General features: G+C 38.7%; 3 protein-coding genes across 3 annotated transcripts; 2 read left to right on the top strand and 1 right to left on the bottom strand.

Annotated features, from left to right (window-relative positions):
• Positions 1 to 747: 747 nt before the first annotated feature.
• On the top strand, positions 748 to 3,962 carry seta (SET nuclear proto-oncogene a). Its single transcript, XM_034117954.1, has 8 exons — positions 748 to 1,038; positions 2,092 to 2,149; positions 2,360 to 2,502; positions 2,630 to 2,733; positions 2,822 to 2,935; positions 3,111 to 3,281; positions 3,452 to 3,583; positions 3,665 to 3,962. Exons 1-8 carry the CDS (start codon positions 966 to 968, stop codon positions 3,686 to 3,688), a joined length of 819 nt encoding a protein of 272 aa, XP_033973845.1. The 5' UTR covers positions 748 to 965; the 3' UTR covers positions 3,689 to 3,962.
• A 148-nt stretch (positions 3,963 to 4,110) lies between these two features.
• On the bottom strand, positions 4,111 to 6,198 carry si:ch211-51h9.7 (uncharacterized protein LOC558400 homolog). The gene is made up of 2 exons (XM_034117955.1): positions 5,501 to 6,198; positions 4,111 to 4,790 (listed from the first exon to the last, which is right to left on the bottom strand). The coding sequence occupies exons 1-2, from the start codon at positions 5,913 to 5,915 to the stop codon at positions 4,636 to 4,638; spliced, it is 570 nt and encodes a 189-aa protein (XP_033973846.1). The 5' UTR covers positions 5,916 to 6,198; the 3' UTR covers positions 4,111 to 4,635.
• On the top strand, positions 5,790 to 20,629 carry LOC117472645 (outer dense fiber protein 2-like). The gene is made up of 18 exons (XM_034117952.1): positions 5,790 to 5,869; positions 7,078 to 7,180; positions 7,807 to 7,899; positions 8,064 to 8,203; positions 9,141 to 9,270; positions 9,355 to 9,486; positions 9,585 to 9,659; positions 9,734 to 9,805; positions 10,919 to 11,035; positions 12,185 to 12,382; positions 13,386 to 13,495; positions 14,067 to 14,202; positions 14,699 to 14,809; positions 15,679 to 15,942; positions 17,356 to 17,456; positions 19,253 to 19,415; positions 20,171 to 20,296; positions 20,376 to 20,629. The coding sequence occupies exons 2-18, from the start codon at positions 7,079 to 7,081 to the stop codon at positions 20,520 to 20,522; spliced, it is 2,217 nt and encodes a 738-aa protein (XP_033973843.1). The 5' UTR covers positions 5,790 to 5,869; position 7,078; the 3' UTR covers positions 20,523 to 20,629.
• The last annotated feature ends 960 nt before the right edge of the window (positions 20,630 to 21,589 follow it).

The following is a 21,589-nucleotide window of genomic DNA, read 5'->3' as shown; positions in this document are numbered from 1 at the left end:
TTGCAAAGTAACTGCTGTCAAGAAACAATTAAGTAGTCAAATAGAGTAATAGAAGTAAATGGAAACAAGTACAGTAGGCTGTTTCCTTTTGAGTTGCTGTGGAGTAGAACTGTAGAAATATAAAGTAACATGTAGAGGAAATGCCAGGGTACCAGTATACCTCAACGTTTTTAAACAGGAGAAACAGAAACGTACAAAAGGGACCAAATCTTCCATGTTGTGGCACACATTGGGCTAGACTTGAGTTATTGCCAGTATGCTTTTTGTAAGAGTAATTTAATTGAACTGACTGCATGTGCTAAATACGGTATGTAGCAGGCCTACCTATAGAATTGCAGTCCTATTTGTATTTTAGGCTATACTACCTTTTAATTACATTTTAAATAAAGATATTTCTAAACGTCCTGTTTACTTGTTCTTTTCGTATCAAACACGAACAATTAAATCCTAAAACTGAAAAGCTCATTTGCATTGACCACCAGAACGAGGTCCCTCCTGCCTCCAATGATATACAGCATCTTTTTTAAAGTGCGCAAGTGCGAGTCGGTCCAAATGAAGGTTTGGCCTGGTCCTAATAAAATATTTTGGGCGGCCATTAACTTCAAAATTGTTTCTGAGATCAACATTAGTACTAATTAGAAATTTTGTTCAATTTGAGTGATATTTTAAGAGGAGAAAGAGGTGTAAATCAGCAAATGTGAGCAAGGCAGTGAGACCTATTTTGAGAGGCGGAGCTCGCCCTCTTCTCCATTCGGCGAGGCGCGTCGTAATGAAAGGAGCGCGTGAGCGGCGGTTGCTGTGACTTCCTTGCTCATCGGCAGCTACATTGTGTGGAAGCAGCACGTTGTTGGCTTCTGCACGCTGTGAACTTTACGCCGAAAATTCTCCTGTTCAAGGGGAAACCAGATTTCAAAGCTACCAGCTAGTTTCTCATACGACTGTTAGTTATCCCAGCTTGAGAAATCATGTCGGCCTCGGCGGCAAAAGTGAGTAAAAAGGAGCTGAACTCGAACCATGACGGAGCGGACGAAACCTCCGGTAAGATGGGGAATCATGGCGGCCTCCCGTTCACCGCCATTTTCACTTTCTTCTTCTAACACAATTTGCATTGCTACAGGGTTCAATATTGTTGATATGTACTGTGTGTATTGCTTTAATTTTGCTCCAGGACCGTATTTGTGGTGGGCCGCGGCTGTTTGCTGCGTGTGTTCGTATTTCGATAACAGCCGCTAGCTCGTCAGCTAGCGCATTTATTAGCATGCCCGCTGTTGTTCAGTTCAGACCGGTGCTGAGAGGCCATGTTAGCTAGCCCTTAGCATCATCAGCGTGGCCAGTTGTGTCGTTCGCTGCCCACTAAGTGGATGTGTGCGATGCTGGATAGTCCCTTGCATTGGGTGCTGTTCTAAAACGAGCTTTATTTGAGCAAGTCCCCATTACATCGCTTTTATTGTGATTTTGAAACGAGGAAAGTGAACATTTCATTCAGGCGATAGCCGTTAGCCAGCTACTGTTGTTGTTGTAATGTTACCTAACGTTAGCTGACGACGTTATGTTTTGTTACTGGTCAAAACGCATCCATATTTACCAGCCTTTCTATCAGTTTAACGTGGTAAATATTATATTTATACAACTGTACGCAGGGCTCTGCCGTAAGACCACCGGTACGACTATTAGGGGGGGTTGTTCTGGCATCTGTCCTAGCTTGGTCTCTCACGTTATCGCGGCAATTTGTGTGTGCAGACTCACATTTAAACCACGCGGCCTTGTCGGTCGCAGCCGGCAGGAAACGCTGAGTGCCTGAGCCGCTAGAGCTGCAGCTATTGGCCGCTCATATTACGTTAACCTCCGGGGGAGCCCGCATTTTACCGGGCGATTAAATATTGCAATCTCAAAGTCTATTTGAATGAGTAAAACTTCGAAAATCTTGAAAGTACAGTGGGGTTTCATTGTGTCACTCACACACATGACTTGAAATACGATAAGTTTTGCATGCACGTAAAAAAAGTTATGCATGTATCTTTTTCTGAGCAAATCTGTTTTTTTCCCTGAGCTCTGTTATGCATCTTTTATAACACTTTTTTATTTTCACAGAGAAAGAGCAGCAAGAAGCTATTGAGCACATCGACGAAGTTCAAAACGAAATTGACAGGTAATTTAAAAACACTTTTTTATTTTTAAGGTCAGGGTTGTGTGTTTTGTAAATGTAAAAATAACTAATGAAGTCAGATGGTGCATCCTGTTTTGTGGCATAAACAAATGCATATTCTGAACTGTTTGACTTCCTGTTACTTTTCAATTTCAAAGAAACATGTTTTATTTTATTTTTTAAAACACTTCTTAAACTTTGTTCTCCCTTCAGGTTGAACGAGCAAGCCAGTGAGGAGATCCTCAAAGTAGAACAGAAATACAACAAACTCCGTCAGCCATTCTTTCAGAAGAGGTCAGAACTGATCGCCAAAATCCCCAACTTCTGGGTCACTACGTTTGTCAACCATCCACAAGGTGAGCTACTCAACATGAAGTGTTTATTTTCATAGCCTAGTCATTCGGAAGTTATTTCATTACCAGGTTAAAATATTTTGAACAGTGGCTCAAGTTAAAGTCTGGTCTGTTCCCCCCCCCCCCACAGTATCTGCCCTACTGGGAGAGGAAGATGAAGAAGCACTTCATTACCTCAGCCGAGTGGAGGTGACAGAGTTTGAAGACATCAAGTCGGGCTACAGAATAGATTTTGTAAGTATTGACACGCACTGACACACGGTATGGAGGTACATGTTGTTTCATATATTCTTACTCATTTTGTAATGTTTTTGTTTTCTAGTATTTTGACGAAAATCCATACTTCGAAAACAAAGTACTTTCCAAAGAGTTCCATTTGAATGAGAGCGGGGACCCATCTTCGAAGTCGACAGAAATCAAATGGAAATCAGGAAAGGTATGTGTATTTTTCCAATACTTTTTTTTCTAAATCTTTTTGCAAAATAGAGTTGATAAGCTAGTTTGAGTACTTGACCAAAAACAAATATCAAAGCAGCATGACCTGACAAAAGGACTTGCATATTGAACATTTTTTATCTGAAATGCTTTTTTTATGCTCCCTCTGTTTGTAGGACCTGACCAAGCGCTCCAGCCAGACACAGAACAAAGCCGGAAGGAAGAGGCAACATGAAGAGCCAGAGAGCTTCTTCACTTGGTTCACTGATCACGCTGACGCCGGTGCTGATGAGCTCGGGGAGGTCATCAAGGATGACATCTGGCCTAACCCCCTGCAGTACTACCTGGTATGTCTACAAACGGGGTTATCTATCTTAAGCTACCACTTTCCACAATAAGCAGACCTGTTTTGGACTTTATATTAATTTATTGTATTCCTTTTTGGGGGTTCGAGGCATGCTATCTCTTTTGGTATGACTTAAAAGACACAAATTCTCAAAGTGAATTTCATTCTTAGGTTCCTGACATGGATGATGAAGAAGGGGAAGGTGAGGACGATGAAGAGGACGAGGAGGGTCTGGAGGACATCGACGAGGAGGGAGATGAAGATGGAGAGGAGGACGAAGAGGAAGATGGAGAAGATGGAGAGGTATAATGGATAAAGTCCAAAATGTTTCTTTAAGTGGTGTGTTTTCAACAAGTCGCTAACTTTGATATCTTGTCCTTTCAGGATGATGAGGGAGAAGACGACTAAGTAATAACTTGATCTACCCAAACCGTAAACCTTCTATTCCCTGTTTGGTTTTTCCACTCACATTCGGGAGCAAAGGTTTTAATTTTATTTTTTGGTTACTTTTTTTTTATAAATAAATCCGTGTGTGCTTCATTTTCCATTCTGAAGCCTCTTCACCTTGGTGGTGCCATGTTATGTTCTTCTTTGAATCATCTTAGGCCAATGGCACTTTGCCCTGAATTGTGAGTACCATCCCCAAAGTCATCTAGAAAAAAAAAAAAAAATGTATAAAAAATAAAATAGAATCAGCACGGCATCCTGAGTAGAATTTTAAAAGACCATTCACACTGAATTCCTACTGTTAAAGGTTATGTTTTAAATTGACTTAAAGCCATGGTGTAGTGACCCAGCGCTAGTTGACCCTTCAATTTATTTTCCATCTATTTTTTTTTTTTTTCAGTTGGGGTTTCATCCCTAGATGAAAAACTGTTGTTTTCCCTTATGTGGTTAACGAGTACCAGCTCATTCCTTTTGACTTGTAATGTTTAGTGGGAGGGGGGGTGGGGCAGGAGTATGTTGGTTATTGGGGAGAGTGGTTATTTTGACACCATTTCTATGGGACTTTTTTTTTCATTGTATTGTTTTACAGATATCCATGAGATTTGAAATGACATTTTTAATAAAGAACAAAATGGAAAAAAAACAAGCTTGTACATTTTGGCCCCCACTGCTTTATGGGTAAAAAAAAAAAAAAAACGACTTATAACATAGAATTGACATAAAGTCACATTTCCTTTTCTGCTGGGGGGGGGGGGTAAATTAACCATTTTAAATTTGAGGTGTAAAACTTTCTTTGTTACAATAATAAAACATAATGTGTTAACATGTGGGTGCATAGACATTTATTGAAAAAATATATTTTGGTAGTGGCAGAGGCACCTGGGTTCATTGAACAGTTGAAAGTCCCATCAACTCTTGAAGGATTTTGGAATCATAAGCAGGCTTGAAGCAAAGTCTTCTCTTAAAAGACGATGGGTGATTAAAGCCAGGAAGGTATGCTCCGACTCCTCAAATCTGTTTTTTGTGACTGTATCCGGCCAGTCACTGGGCTGGAAGGCCCAACCTTGAGTGAGGGGAAAAAGAAAGATGATTTAAAACATACTTATTACTGAATAAACGGGCATTCTAATGGTAAAATCTAGCACATGGCTCAAGGCAAGTGAAAAGTGTTTGAGATGGTCTGTGTGTTAACTTTCCTTTAGTTGCACACCAAATAAATAAAATGTCTTCAAATTAAAAAGTACTTGGTACCCTCTAACTTACGGTTATCGAGACTGTCTTCATATCTAATTATTGAACATAAATTATGAAGCTATCGAAATACAAAGATTTCCTAAGATTTTAGTGTGTGCATAACTTGTTTTTTTAACTTCAGTTATGCATTTTTCTATAAAGACTTGCTTTACAAAATCCTGATGGCAACATGTTTATAAGTCTTTCAAAACAACTATAAACACAAAAGTGTGTTTAACTTGATTTAATATAATTATTTAAAGTAGTTAATTGGCGTAAACTTTCTTCCTGGGTGGTGCTACTTTCATTATTCAAGTTACAGTACTACCTAACAGACCATCTATATTGTAATATAGACTTATGTGACGTTAGTGTAAGTACTACACAATTATGCCCATAAAAAAAAGAAGCTAAATAACAGTTTAATGTTGTAAAGTGATCTCACAGTACACAGTCTGTTACAGTTCCCACTCCCAGTATTGAAGTCTTTATATATGTATAACACGAAAACTGCATATTTGACCCGTGATGGGTACGCACCTAAATGAGTTCCACACCGTGGACAGGTAGCCAGCGTCCATGAGAAGCCCGGGAACCAGGAGAAGTGTTTATCTGCCGGCCAGTGCAGGGTAACGTCCGATTTCCTGAAAGTAATCACCTCAAACTGGTGTCCGTGGGGGTTTTCAAAAAGCTGGACGTTAACCCTTCGGCTCCCGATCGACGTATCGTTGCGGATGGAGAGCGCCATCCGGCTCTGAACATTGTGGATGTCCGTCCCGTCCGCCAGCTCGTGTCCGCACGCCCTGCACAGTATCAGGGCTGCGGCGGGGCTGCTGCTGGTGCCCCCTTCCTCCTCTCCGGCAGCAGCACACGCCTCACCGGGCTGGTATGCAGCAGGATAAACCAGAAGTAATAAGGAAATATACTGCATTATTATAAATATGTCCTGCATCATTCCTGCCCCCCACGCACATGGAAGGCTAATCACAAACTAGCTTAGCTTAAACTCCTTAGCATTTGGGTGTTTTTAGCTGAAGTGATCTAACATCGATGTCGCTTCCTTATCGTATACCAGTCCAAGGTGCAGCAGATTAATCATAGGAGTATTTTAAATCCGACTAAAAAACACACTTTTAGTGTACATATACTTCTACATCATCATTCATTTAAGAAGAGAATAGTTTGCTAGCTCCACAGGCTAATTTATGGGCGGAAGTGCCGTCATCTCAACAATGTCCTTCTTTAACAGTGGCTACATCGCAGTACAACATCACCGTTTCTATACAGTCTATTAACAACACAACTAAAAGTCCTGCAAATAGTCACTTGTTTTATGATGTCAAGGTTATTAAAAACGTTTGATTGTGTGAGATTTAGGCATCTTTATATATCGAATTATCAGCGAGAGTACATTAAATTCACACATTCATACATCCAGTGTGTTATCGTTTATTTACTTTCAAACTAGCACACGTGGATTATGTGAACATGTTTATACATTTACCAAAAAGCTGTTCTGCAGTTTAGTATTACAAGTATTAGTTTTATTGGTATAGTGTATGAATAGTAATATTTAGTCAGCAGATACATGTGTTTTACTGTTTATTGATTAATATGACTGAAGCACTAATGTTGTGTTGCATTTCACCGCATGAGGTTTAAATGTACTACCATAGTGTAGGAATACATTATGTGTTAATGGTTTTTAATTACTGTTCTATTTACTTTAATGTTGCTCATAGTCAAGCTGGAATCTAATTTTAATATTTAATATAGTTTAGGAGCTTAATCTTAAACAAAACATCATCTAATCTGAATCTTTAAATTAAAATAATGATTAACCACCCGTTTCTCTCTGTGGTTACCACGGACAACGTTTATCGTAAACTCGCCTCCACCAATCACAGACGAAGATACTGCAAATGAGCCAATCAGAGAGGTCGTTTGTAAATCCAAACAACCGTCTGCTCCACAGCAGAAGAGAGACAAACGACGAGATTTATCCTGAAAGCATGTAGCTGCTAATTTAGCACGGTAACATTAAACTACCCATTAGGCTTTCTAATGACAGTTTGTTTGTGTTTGTGTTGTTGTGTTATGTTTTAACATCCTAAAAGAATGAAAACACGGGATTCACCACCGCCGCCGGTCCACGTCCATGTACCGGAGACCACACCTGTACATGTTCATATGAGGAGGAGTCCCTGCAGGACCCCTCAGGTTATTATGCTGTTTGTTCATTATACTGGAAATACAGGTTTTTATATTGTTTAGGGTTTAACTAGCTGATGTGTAAAATTCACAGTGGTTATAAATAGTACTGCTTTAAAATGTTACTGAAGCAAAAGAAGAGAACAGTTTTGTTGTTAAAAGATACTTCAAGTACCAAAAGTAAAAAGTACTCATTATGCAGAGCGACCTATTTCAGGAAAAAATTACATGATATTATTCGTGCATCTTCACTTTAAAGTTGTGAGTTAAGAGTGGAGCTAATTTGTATTACTTCATATACTGCTGTTGGGTATATTGTGAATTTCCACCCAGAAGTCAATAAAGCTTGATCTTAAAATGTACTATTAAATAACATTAACTTGTTTATTATGTTTCTGTCATTTATATTCGGAATCTGCAAAGTTGTGGCGTAAAGAGTACAATATTTACCTCAGAAATGTAGAGAAGTAGAATTAGAAAGTGGGATACAAATGTATCACCTCTGCCTGATTTGTATGTAGTTTTTACCTTTTAACATGCTTTTTAAAGTGTTAACAATAAATAAACTAAATGATGGTGAGAGTGAAGATGTTACAATAAGTTCAATGTGTTTTACCTGTGGATTCCCCCTTCAGATGAAAGCAAAAGACACCCAGGTGAGGGGAGATGGCGGGCGGCCAAAGGTCCGTATGCCGTGGATTCCTCCAGGAATCCTGTCCTGCAGACAGGTATTTTCATAGTGTTTATCTATCAATGCAATGCTTTCAACCAGAGCCAAATAAAAATAAATGTGCTTGCAAATGAATGCAGTGAAGGAGAGTACAGGATATTTTTGTTTTGCCCTATAGTAAAAACATTTTGTAAGTTGTGTTAATTTTTGTCTCACTGGCAGAGAAGCAGAGTAGAGCATCGATCGGGAAGTGGAATCGGACATCAGTGGGATGAAGAGGAGCAGGAAGAAGAACTCGCCGGAGTATCCAAACATCTCACTGTCCTCCTCAGAGAGCAAGACAGCATCCGCCAGTTAAAGAAGTAAGCACCGCATCAGCCGCATGCCACCTGTCAGAGGAAGCCGTCTCCAAATTACTTTAATAGTGTTCAAAACAACTTTAAATTATGTTCTTTTCATATTTTATTTAGTTATGAATTGCCTTTTTTTGGTGGATACATCAACTGTTCAACATTAAGACAAGGACACATTCCATTCAGATACTTTTAGTTGGCATTAGTTTTGTTGCTGTTGTCATTCCCCTCAAAATCAATATAACATCACACAGGAGAGGTTTGCTGGTGATAAGGCCTAAATCCAGACTTTTGTCGTGACAGTCTGCATAAGTGTACTGGAAACATTTGAAGCCAATAACATTTTGCTTATAATACTTATACACATTTTATAGCTTGATAATCCTCTGAAATTCATACCACTGTTAGGATTATGGAAGCGTTAAAGGGGTTTTCCTTCCTGTAGGTTTTTGTACATGTTCATAGTCTGCAAGGGCTAAAATCCCATAGTTCACGCCAGAGGGAGTTTCTTGTTGGAGTAAAGATGTCGCAGCAGAGGCACAACGTATAAATGAAAATGAGAATAATAGGGCCCCTTTAAAGCTGACTGACTTATATATTGAATTATATTATCTTATATACAGAACATATATAACAAAAAACACTTAGTATCATTACTTTAACATCATCTTATGATGTAAGATATAGCAGACTTTCTGACTTGATGCTTTAAACCACACCATTGTCACTTTATCACTTAACATTGTCCTTCATTTGGCATGGAAAAATAAAAATTATATATTTACTTATTTATTTACTTACTTATTAATCATCATTATCAATTTTTTTATATTCTATTTACTTTATTGTCTTTGTATATCTGTCTTTGGGCTGTTACAACACCTGAATATCTCTTCTGGGGATCACTAACCTAATCTCACTTAGATTGTTTCCCTCTTACTCACAGGTCTGATTCCAGAAGTCAACACAGAGAGACCGACGAGCTCCTGAGGGCGCTTGTAGAGGCAGAAATCGACGGTGTAGCAGTAGCCAATCAGCTGACAGCCCTGAAGGACACTATCGACAGCCTCGCTAAGGTAAACCTGGAGGGACAGATGAAAGATGAGTGATTGGTGGGGGCTTTTTGCTGTACATGATTGTGACTTTATTTATGTTCTCAGGACAAGAGGCTGTCAAAGTTGCACGCATCTTCACTGGCACGGCAGCAGGACTTGTTGCTAGAAAAGATTGAGATGTTTGACCACACGAATCACAGCCTGCGAGAGCTCCTCAGAGACTGGGGTGAATATGAGGTACAGGAAGTAGAAAACAACTCGAGGAGATAAAAAGAAATGCCAACATGCAATACATGTCTACTGCCTGTTATAAGCATACTATGTTTTATCCATAGAGAGAATCCTTGGAGTGGATACAACAGAAAGATGCCATAAAGACGAGATTGACTGCCAGTGAAGCAGAGAACATTGTGAGTGTTAATCACCCAGCATGTGCAGCGCTGCATCTGAGGAGTTGTTTCATGTTTTTCTTTTTCTCCTACAGCGACTTTTGACAAAACTCACCAACAAAGAGAATGAGGCTTCGAAGCTCGCTGAGCATTTGAACTTCGAAAAGGTTTGAAACTTAGCATGTGCTACTCAAAGACAAAAGGTTTTCAAATCTTTTATTTTGTCATGACTTGGTAGAAATATGTTCATTTCTCCCACACATATTTTTACAGAAGCCCTATTATGCTTTCTGGGTTTTCCCTTTCCTGTAGTGTGGTAAATATATAGGTTTTTGTGCATGTAAATGGTCTTCAAAGGCTACAATCCAAAAGTTTCCTCCAGAGAGAGTTTCTCTCACAATTTGACTACTTTGTTTACTTCTGTAACATAGTGACATCACAATGTGTCACTCGCACTTATATTAGCTAGCGCCCCAACACATTGTACATGAAAGGCTAAGCAGGGTGTCCGCGGGGTCTTAAAAAGTATTAAAAGTTGATCAATCAATTTAGCGAAAATGAAGGCTATTAAAAAGTACTAAACGGCATTTTCCAAGTATTACATTTTGTAGCTTGTTTTCAATAAGTATATAAATTGTCCAAAGAGATTGTATTCTACAGTTTGCCTGAATGTAATCATTGCGTAGGTGTGTAGTGTGATTCCGTGTAGTTTATTTATGGCATCCCGTTGGATTTGACGTCATCTGAACAGGACATCGCACGCTCACTGCTCGATGGCGTGCGAAGGTCCGTTTACGCCGGTTGTTAAGCAACATCGTTATGGGGAAATGCAAGTCTGCGTCCAAATGGTTGGAAGATAAGGAGGAAGGACAGTCAATACTGTATATAGTAAATGTGAGGTAAAGTGTGCCGCCAATGTAACCGGTTAAAACTCAAAGTGGCCATGAGGTCTTAAAATGTATGGAAAGGGTCTTAAAAAAGGTCTTAAAAGGTATTACATTTGACTTCAGGATTCCTGCATATACCCTGCTAAGGTGCAGGACATCTCTTATCGGTTGACTAATCACAACAGAGCTGGCCAGCTTACCAATCAGAGCAGACAGGGCTCTGGTTTCAGACAGAGGGTGAAAAGAGGTGCTGCAGCACAGGCAGTATGCTTTTGGAACATTAAAGCATGTTAACATAGAGTTAACTAGAGAGTAGAGGCACTAAATACAAATATGAAACTTTTAAGGTGTTTACAAATATACATTCTGCATCACCTTTCTCTGTCCTGGCAGGAAAACGTGAAGCAGACGGAGGAGCTTTCAAGAATCCTGCGGTCAAGCCACGGCCATCTAGAATCAGAGCTGAGCAGAGCAGAAGCGGAAAAGATCCATCTGGATGCTCAGATTCAGGTCTGTGAACACTAAAAACACACTTGAACTGTTGGAGGTGGACCTGTTGGTAAGGACTTTCATTGGGTGCTGCTGTTGATATTACAAGTAGGGCTGCACAATTTATTTACATGATATCAAAATTGAAGTATGGACTAGTGCAATTTTCAAAATGCAGGAAATTGAAATATTTGTTTAAAGGTTCATTATCGCCTACAAATCATTGTCTACAACCCTAACAAAACCTAAAGGTTTGGTATAAATCCTCTTTAAATTAATCATGATAATTGTAATATATTTTACGGTTATGTGAATAATGTTGCAAAAAATATCTATATAGTAATTGGAATATATTGCAATTTGTTTCAGTTCATAAAAGTTATTTATAACAATTTAGTTGCCTAAAAATGTATTTTCCTATTCTCTTGTTCAGTTGTACTTCGCTCCAGCTCACTGTTTCGTTTAGTGACTACATCCTATTCTTATATACAGCCTATGTCAAAAGATAAGAAACAAAGTGTAAAACAATCATATAAACTTTGCAAACAATTCCTGTTTCATTATACACATTATGGATGAAAAAGCTTCTTCGATTGATCTTGGAAGTAGCATATTAAGCAAGATAGTGACCCTACAGACTGATTGCTTTTATGAAATGTTACCCAGTCCTTCAGAATATAAAAATGTGGCTGCTCTTACTTGAGCCTTTTCATCGCTTTCAGACTGTTAGAGCAGCATATACGGCCTTAGATATTTAGAAAATCATTCAATAAGATTAAATAACTAAAGCTTATGCCAGATTAAGATCCCATTTTACTTTATTTTATTTTAATTCTGACCTTTAAAGGTGTGATCTTTATGTTTTCTGAAGATGGAAAGTATGACCAAACAGACTGTTTGTGTTGTCCTTGTCGTTGCAATGTATTATATTGTTTTGCTTTGTATCGTACTACTTTAACATGACACTGTCAACAATGACTGCTTTGCCATTGCTGTCAAAAGTCCATTAACAAAGATAGTTAAAATCTGTCGGAGAAATGTAGTCAATTAAAAAGTACAATATTTTTCTCTAAAATGTAGAGAAGTAGAAAAAAAAAAGTGTCATGAAAAGAAAACTCCAGTGAAGAATCGCTGGATGTGAAAGTTTGTTTCCCACTCTGTGTGGAGCAGAGGATGCAGCAGAGCCAGGAGCTGCAGCAGGAGGAGCGGCACACTCTGCAGGGGGAGCTGCAGACCCTGAGGCAGCGGAAAGACGAGGAGCAGGAGGAGCAGGAGCGGCAGGACCAGGAGGAGCTGACCCTGCTGACCCAGAAGGCCGAGCGAGCGGAGGAGAACACCAGGCAGCTCGCAGAGAAAGTGCAGGAGAAGGTCAGCATTGAGAAGTATCACAGTGTACACCACGAGGTCTGTTTGCTTAGGTACCATGGTTTTACACAATAGGAGGAATTAAGTTGTAAACATAAAACTACCTTAAGAGCTATTTAAAAAAACCTATAACCAAGTTAAAATATGAAAGGAACTGTTTATAAGAATTTAAATATACAACAAAGGTCAGTACAGTACATCATATCTGTGAAATAACTTAAAAGCAGAGGTGCGAGAAGTACTCAGATATTTGACTTGAGTAAGAGTAGAAGTACCAGAGTGTAGGAATACTCTGTGACAAGTAAAAGTCCTGCATTAAAGGTCCCATCATATGCTTTTTCTGGTTATTCTGGCTGACCAATCAGAGCACAGTGGGCTCATAGGGAGGGTGGGGGCAGGAGCTCCAACAAGGCGTGTAGGACAGAGAGTGAATACACATACTACACAGAGATGCTGTACGAGAAAACCAATGTAGACCTCAACAATGGAATTATGATCAGTAGAAATGGCCAAAACATGGGACCTTTGAAAATGTTAGTCAAGTGAAAGTACAACAGTATTAGCATCAAAATATACTTAAAGTACCAAAAGTAAAAGTACTCATTATGCAGATTGGCTATTTCAGAATGATATATATCATATGTTTTGATTACAATTATTGATGCATTAAAGTGTTCTCAAAGCTGGTAAAGGTGCAGCTAGTTTGAATGACTTTGTATACTGCAGGGAGGATTGTGAATTTACTCCAGGTGTAACTAAAGTCTGATTTAAGAGTTCATTATATTTCACATCATTTATCCAAATCTGCAAAGTAACCAAAGGTATTAAATACATAGTGGAGTAATTATACATGATTTACCTCTGAATTGTAGTGGAGTAGAAGTACAAAGTTGCATAAAATGGAAATACTCAAGTAAAGTACAAGTCCCTCTAAATTGTACTTTAGTACAGTACTTGAGTTAATGTACTTAGTTAATTACCACCTCTACCCTGTGTTTTGTTTCAGGAATCCCAGTTGGCCCAGGCTCTGTCCACATCCAGGGACTGGAGCCTCCGCTGCTCCAGAGAGGCCGCCGCTAAAGCCCAGCTGGAGGAGCACGTCTCTGCTCTCAGATTGTGAGAACATGTCAGACACAAATGTATTCTTGTTTCTGTGAATATCAGTATGCACAGCAGAAAGCTCCTTAAAACCACTTCATATTTCTTCTTTTTTTTTGAGGATTTCTCATGATAGAACTTAGATTTGTGACTTTAAAGTGAAGACAGAATTTAGGTCAGCACTTCAAGACACAGTTACAGTCTATTCACAAAATATAACTGGTTTAATGGATTAATTAATTCTTGCTGGAACACACAAAGAAGAAGAAAATAATCCCCATGATAAAAAATCTAAATTATGCGATGTGAAAAAAATATATAATATATATATTATAAATTATAAAAATTATGTTATTATAAATATATACAAATATGATTGTGACAACAAGTATATAATTGAATATCAAATAACCTTTAAAAAACAAAAACAAAGCTGACTTTCATAGAGGACTTTCTGCAACCTGAAAGCGTGAAAGACCATTTAGAAATATAAAGTAGTCCTCTTATAAGCCTGGCTGTACCAAATCAGGCTTCTTTGAAGGAGACACATAACTTTTGAACAAGGTTTACAGGCCTGTTTCCCTCCCAGTCAGGTGACGGAGCTGAGCTCTCAGCGTCTCGCGGTGGAGGTGGGGAGTCGGGCGGAGGAGGAGGAGTTCAGGGAGAAGCTTCATCATCTCAGTGCTGAAAACACCTCCATCAATGTGGACAACCAAAGACTCAAGGTACCTTTAGAAATCTCCCCAGAGGATTTGAGTTTCTCACAACTTCAAATCACATAAGGCGGTGTTCAAGCATTCATCAATTAAAAGCCCAATATTCATCGCATTATTCTATTAGGAATAATAACATGTTTCTAGGTCAATGTCCTATCAATGGAGGACTGCCTTTTACTGTTTTATTTAAAGGTCTCCTATTATACTATTTTTAGGCATATATTATAGGTCTCAGATATATCAAAAACATGTCTATGAAGTGTTTTGCTCAAAATACAGCCCTGTTAGAGAAGTGCTGATTCTGGGTCCGTAGCTTTAGAAAAAAAAAGAGAGGAGAGCTCATGCAGGAGAATTCTACCCATATACTCAGCTAAACGCTGCCGTGATTAAATGCCATATTATGTCAAAAAGTGCATTTTGCATAATAGGGGACCTTTAAAGCTTTTATGGGTTTTAAAGTTTTGGAAAGCTTTTTACGGTTTCCTTATTTCTGTGCCGTATTTAGGGTCACTTGACATCCGCTGAGGAGAAGCTCGGAGCGCTGCAGTCTGAAGCCCGTCGGATGAAGTTGTCAATTAAAAAGCAGGAACAACTGGTAGAGAAATACAAGAAGAAGGTAAAGTCAAGTTCTGAGTGACGAGCTCCACAGAGATTGAAATCAGCTAACCAAAGATCTGCACCATGCACAGATTCACTTTAAGGTTTTTATAAGTCCTTGGATGCAAAGTTGATGTAGAAACAAACAGATATCTGCAAACATGCCCGGGGAACAACAAAATACCTCAGAATAAGTTTAAGAAAACGATTGGATATGAATTATTATGTTTTTTGTTTTGTTTCTCACAAAAATGTAATCCGCCAAACAATTCAAAATACACAATACAGGAGAGCAATATATCTAATTAAAATAAGATATACAAAACATTGAGTGAGAAACACTAAAATATTCGAAATAAGTAGAAATAAGCATAATAATCAAAACTAAAGAAATTAAAATAAATAAAATAAAAGACTTTAAATACATAAAAAGATACCAAAACATTCAATCTGTTGAATAGGCCTTTTCATTTGGGTTATATTATATTACAAGAAACTGTTCAATGTTTAAACATTTAGCAAGCATAGAATTATATACAATCAAAAAAAGATGAAAAAGGGGGTTTTAACCTAAAAAAAAGTATGTTTTTCAAAACAAAAATGTCCCAATAAAGTGAAAGAAAAGTTAACAACATAGTTTAGGGATTATAAAATAAACTATATAGACAATAAAAGTATTGAAGATTAGACAACATACAGTTCACACACAATACACAAATCATAATAAAAGTGCTAGGTTGATTGATCTTCCCCTGTCGTGTAGTCTATTAAAATATCATGGCAGAGCACGACACTCAGTAGTGTTAACTTGGAAAGGTTGCTAAGGGTTGAAAGCTGAGTGCTTTTAAACTGTACTGTGATGAAGTGACGTCCTTCTCCTCCGTGCAGGTCCAGCAGGTGCGTCTGGAGTCGGAGGAGAACCTCCTGAAGCTGGAGACGACCCAGAGGGAGGCGCGGGAGGTGAAGCTGAGCCTGGAGAGGGGGACGGAGCAGGTGAGGAGGGGGCTGCTGGGCCGGCTCAGAGAGATGGAGGCGCTGCCCGACAGACTGCGCAGGGCGGAGCAGCAGCTCAGAGACGCCCAGCAGGAGGCAGAGGACCACCAGCGGAAGAACGTGGAGCACAACTCCGCCCTCTCTGAGGTCAGACACAAGGTACTCCAGATCCCTTTATATACATCATTATACTAACTGGCTCTAACCGGTATATACTTATATATCCTTCACCACCAGCAGCCGAACCCTTTTAAACTGTTCAATTCAGCACTAATATCTTATTCATACTTATACAACACTGTATATATTGTACATGTAATATATTGTAGTATAATGTGATAAATTGCACATTTTGACTTTTTAGGTTTATATACATTTATATATTTTTTTTTTACATTCTTTATTTGATTTCATTTCATTATAAAATGAAGACACTGTCAAGAAACCCAATATTCCTGGGATAAATAAAGTATTCTGATTCTGATAGCATGGGATGGGAGGGTGACTTTGAAAATGTATTCTTAAATAATTACCCATTCAATAAAAATCAGAGACCTTTTCCAAGTATTGCTATATTAGAGTCATGTTATTCATTTTCTATCTTTTTATTTGTGATAATATGTGCTGAGAAACCGAACCCCGGTAAATGGCCGATAGCTCTACCAAGTGATCTAAACAGGGGCCCAAGTTATAGAGCTACTTAATACGAGTTTTTTTGTTTTAGTGTCACAGCCGAGGCGATATTTGCCTGATATGAATTTTGTTTTTGTTTTGCCATCCAATTGCATAGAGCGAAATGAATAGAATGCAGATGTTAATTTCTTCGTGTAAACGTGCCCTAAAGCATTTCTTCAGCAGAGAAAAACATTTTGGAGCAAATAGAAAGGCAAGTGTTACATAGTGATGTCACTATGTAACGGAAGTAAACAAAGGAGTTCAATGGAGGTGTTTCAGGCAGGGGGGGAGAGTGTGGAAGAGAAACTGCCTTTGCAGACCATTTAAATGCACAAAAGCCTATATAACACACTACAGGGAAGGGAAAACCCCAAAAGCACAATTGGGCCCCTTTAACTGCAAGTGATGTCGGCTGACACAATTATTTAACCCCTAAGTTTCCTGAGGTTTTTGCAAACAAGTCTTCAGTTCCCAATTGGCATTCTTGTAAATATTAAAACAGTTGGACAATTCTGGCTACAGGTATTTACATTTAAGAGAATCACTCATTTAAAGGTCATGCTTGAACTGCATATTATTCTTAGTACAAACTGTAATTAAAAAGATTTACTTACTTCTCCACAATCATTCTTTGCAAAAAAACGTTTATTTCCTGTAATAATGTAGGATGTATGCATGGATGTGTATTTATATTTTTTCCATGATTTGGGGTATTTCACCTTTACTTTAAAGCTGACAGTATAGAGGGAACAGGAAATGAAACGAGAGGCCTGCAACAGAGGTGCAGGTTCGTGGCTGGAATCAAACTGTAGCAGTGCTGTTATATTTTCAGAGATTGGCGCTTCATGGAGGGGGTTAGTATCATCAGAACTGATCATTAATTGTGTTTCTTCACAGGTGGAACAGCAAGGCACTCAACTGGAGATGTTGCAGCAGAGGAACCTGCTGCTGCAGGAGGAGAACAACGTCCTCAAAGAAAAAACTCACAACTTTGAGAGGTACGGACATTTACACAATGACCTTTACCAAATGAATATATACAGATAAAAAACATCTGGACATCAGTATGTAAACATCACTACCTCAGTGTAGCATCACACCTAATCCGTGACAATGGATTAATTTGCTTTAAAGGTCCCCTATTCTCCGCCTTTCAGTTTGCAGCAGCTGATAGCTGGAATATCATACAAAAAACCTTGAAGATGGAGACCTTTATCTCCCCCCGCTCCTTCAGGGACACTATTACAAACACATGCAGCTGCTTCACCTGATGCTCACTACCAATAGGCGCTTTCACACCAAGTACTTTTCCCAGGAATAGTTCCCGGAACATAATTCCCCGGAACTCTTTAATTCCTGAACTATCTAGTAGATCGCGTTCACACTGGAATAAGTCCCTGAGGGAGGATTACGCAAATGAAGCCGCTGACGTCACTTCTTCTTCTTCTGATTTGAGTTTACTGGCAGGCCGCAAACAACTTCACGGCATATACTGCCACCCGAAGTCCCGGGTAAATCGCCAGAAGCGCCGACACCTCCTCATCACTCCACCGCTCCCACGTTTTATTTTGTGTTGCCATAAGTTAGTTTCTCTCCGTTGGTGGGCTAATGCTAATGCTAATAATGCTAATGCAAGCAAATAAAATGGCGGCTTCACAAAACTTTTCGGAGTTTTACGGGGCAATTCGCCCAGCCAATCAGAAATTGGAACCTTTTCCTCCCCAGGAAAGTACCACCTCTAGCAGGGACTGAAAAGGGGAGAAAAAGGTTCCGGAGAACTAGTTTCTAGTTCCAGATCTTTTTGGTGTGAACGCAAAATCCCAGGAACTATCGGAACTATTCCTGGGAAGAGTACTCCAGTGTGAAAGCGCCTAATGTCTTGACCTCTCCTATAGTATGCATTACCATGAATGATTGAATGGATGAATGTTCTATATTATTTTAATGACTGATTGAACTCCAGCAGTATTATTTTAGATATGTTATATGTTTAACTGCTATGCCTGCCATCTCTGCTCTGTGTCATTGTGTTGTCTCCTGGGTTCTGTAGTGTCCGGAGTCTGTCTTTTTATTTTCTTCCTCCCAACCCCCATCCCCTCAGGAAGCCTTTTGCCTCCTGTCAGGTCATCATTGAAAATAAGAATGTGTTCTTAATTGATTTTCCTGGCTAAATAAAGGTTATACTACTACTACTACTACTACTACTACTACTTATACTCTTTTGCCTCAATATATTATAGTTTTCAGTTCTATACAAAACATGTCTCTGAAGTGTTTGACTCGAAATACCAAACAGATCGTGCATTGTAGCATCCCATAATCCCCTCTGTGCCAGCCCTGTTTCAAAAGTGCTGATTCTCTGTCTTTTACTTTAGATGAAAATAAGGAGCACAATTGTGCTCTAGGAGGAGATTCAGGGGATAAGGTTGTCGGATGTTACCTTGGTTGGTTATTGGCTAATGGTTACACAAGCCAAAACATCGTTATGACATCATAAAGTGGCCAAAATCTGATCAGCTCATTTTCAGACAGGTTTTTATATAAATGGATCAGGACAAAAAGTGAGTGAATCTTTTTTCCTGAATCTTTCAGAATCTCTGAGGGGACACATATGTATGTATACAAGACATGGAAAAGTGGATTTTGCATAATATGTGACCTTTAACTTATGTAAGAAATTGCAGTTAGCGGACAGGGTCACCACTGTAGGAACATAGAGCACATTATACAGACGGTCTTTATAGGGGAACATTTTCCAAACTGCAGCTGTAGATCTTTGTGTTATTTGTTGCAGGAGGCTGGAGGACTTGACGGTAGAAAACCAAGAGATGTCTGAGGCTCTGCCATCAAAGGAGGCCAGTCTTCGCAGCGTTCAGCAGCAGCTGGAGGAGAAGAGCCACGAGGTCAGCTTCCTGTCCCGACAGCTGCAGACAACTCTGGACGACGCACAGAGACAGGTCTGAGACAGACAGACCCTTTTTACACCTTCCCTACACTTGTTACAGTCCTGACTGTTGCCTATCCCGCTTTTTCAGAATCAGAAAACGTTATTTATCACAGGGGAAATTGGGTTTTGTAGCAGTTGCTCCATTATAGAATAAAAGATAATACAAAAAAATACAAAAATATGTATTTAAATGCAAGAAGTTAAAGTAAGAATGTTCATAAAAAATATAAAATAAACCTATATATATTAAAGAAATTCAAAAATAATTGGTTAAAAAAGGGAAAAAATTGAATGAATTCAAATAAAATTAAAAAAAAAAAATGAATTGAAATAGAATACAAATATTTATATAAAGATAAGAAGTTAGTGTACAATGAGGGATAAAATAATAGAACAATGTTTATATATGCATTTCAAGCCTGGAATTACTAGTTTGGGACTATTTAGTGAGTGTGGCAAAGACCAATTGGGGAGGCTGTGAAATGTGCAGGGACCAAGGTTTAAGTTACACCACAAAAGACCCTCCATGTTTGTGTGGTTTGATTGACTGCAATATTTTTGATCTAATTATATCTGAGCTGATTTATATTCAAATAAATGACATGCAATGTTCAATCAAGAGGGCCCTTCCTCAAGTTTCTAAACACTTGACACGTATAAAAAAAAGACTGCATTTGGTAGACACAAACATTTTATTATTTAGAATATACTGAATGTCCTTAATAAATGACAAGGGGTACACTGAACACGTTCTCCTCCCTGAAGGTGGACGCCAGCATGCAGAAGGTTTTGGTCAAAGAGAGAGCGTCTCAGTCTAAAGCTTTGGACCTGCAGAGCCAGCTGAGCCGAGCCAAAACAGAGCAGAGTCAGCTGCAGCGGAGCAAGGAGGAGGTATGTCTCAATGTCTTTGGAATTTCATGTTGGACATACAAACCGTTAGTTCTCATGTGTTGTTTCTGTTTTCTTTCAGATGGAGCGTCGTTTCCAGAGTCAGCAGCAGAACATGAAGGACAGACTGGAGCAGTCCGACTCTACTAACCGCAGTCTGCAGAACTATGTACATTTTCTCAAAACCTCATATGGGAACGTGTTCGGTGACTCTTTACTTACAAGCTGACCAGCATTCATCCATTCCCAAAGCATTGCAGTATATATAAGTGACATTTTTTTTTACTTAAGAGTTTTATAGTATCAATTAAATGAATTAAATGTTTTTAAACATCATTGTTGCCTGAAATGAATTTATATTCTTCCATAAAAAAAAATGCCTTCACAATTGTTGATTCTGAGGACAATTTTAGAAAAAAAACTTCAGTTTTTTTATGTATTTAGAAACTCTTTCAGTTATAGCGACACTCAGTATGTGTTTGTGTTGCATCTACCAGCAGGTGCTCAGGGACACTAGCGGAGGCGACCATCTTTGTGGTAAAAAAGTTGTCCATCACCTCTAACGAAACATTCCAATATTTCAGTAATATATACAGATCAATATTTCTACTGTTTTATAGCCTCTCCAGTACTCCTGTAAAGTAAGGGTACATACAGTTAAAGTCTCACATTATGTACATAAATAACTACTTTAGATTTGAGTTAGGCCACTTTTAGGCCAAGTGGGGCCACATTGGATTTGGCATGTTGGAAACAAATGTCTTAATTATAAAATAAGAGTCTTTTAAACGTACATAGAATATACTGCAAAAAAGACACTGGAAAGACTTAAAATGCAAAATAAATATTAGACATTATTTATAAAAGGAAAAATGGGTATTTTAATATATTTCAAAGGTGATGTAGCCTAATGAAAAGATCATTTGTTTTTGGTACAGTACATTTTTTGGGGGGGAAATAGACATCCATAAGAAGATATGAACTGACTTTTACCAAGAACCTTGCAGTAGGGGACCGCTATGTCAACATCATGAATATAGTGGTGCAGTGATGACGTATTTTTGTAGGCCGACTCGGAAGTAAGCTGCGCAAGTGTTCCCTCGACAAAAAGCAACGGGATTTCTCCACTGGATTTTGGAATATTGTAATCTCCACATGTCTACCCTACTTTTATCATTTTCGAATCATAAATCTAATCGGAAGAAGCAAAATGCTAACGTTATGCTATAACTGAACTACAGCCGAGTACAGCAGGGTCGCACGACTTCAACGTCACATTTTCACCTTGTATTTGAA

This window comes from Trematomus bernacchii, unplaced genomic scaffold, assembly GCF_902827165.1.
Source record: "Trematomus bernacchii unplaced genomic scaffold, fTreBer1.1, whole genome shotgun sequence".
NCBI classification, from domain to species: Eukaryota; Metazoa; Chordata; class Actinopteri; order Perciformes; family Nototheniidae; genus Trematomus; species Trematomus bernacchii.
The sequence above is the reverse complement of the archived record's forward strand: the minus strand, read 5'-3'. Positions and strand labels throughout refer to the sequence as shown.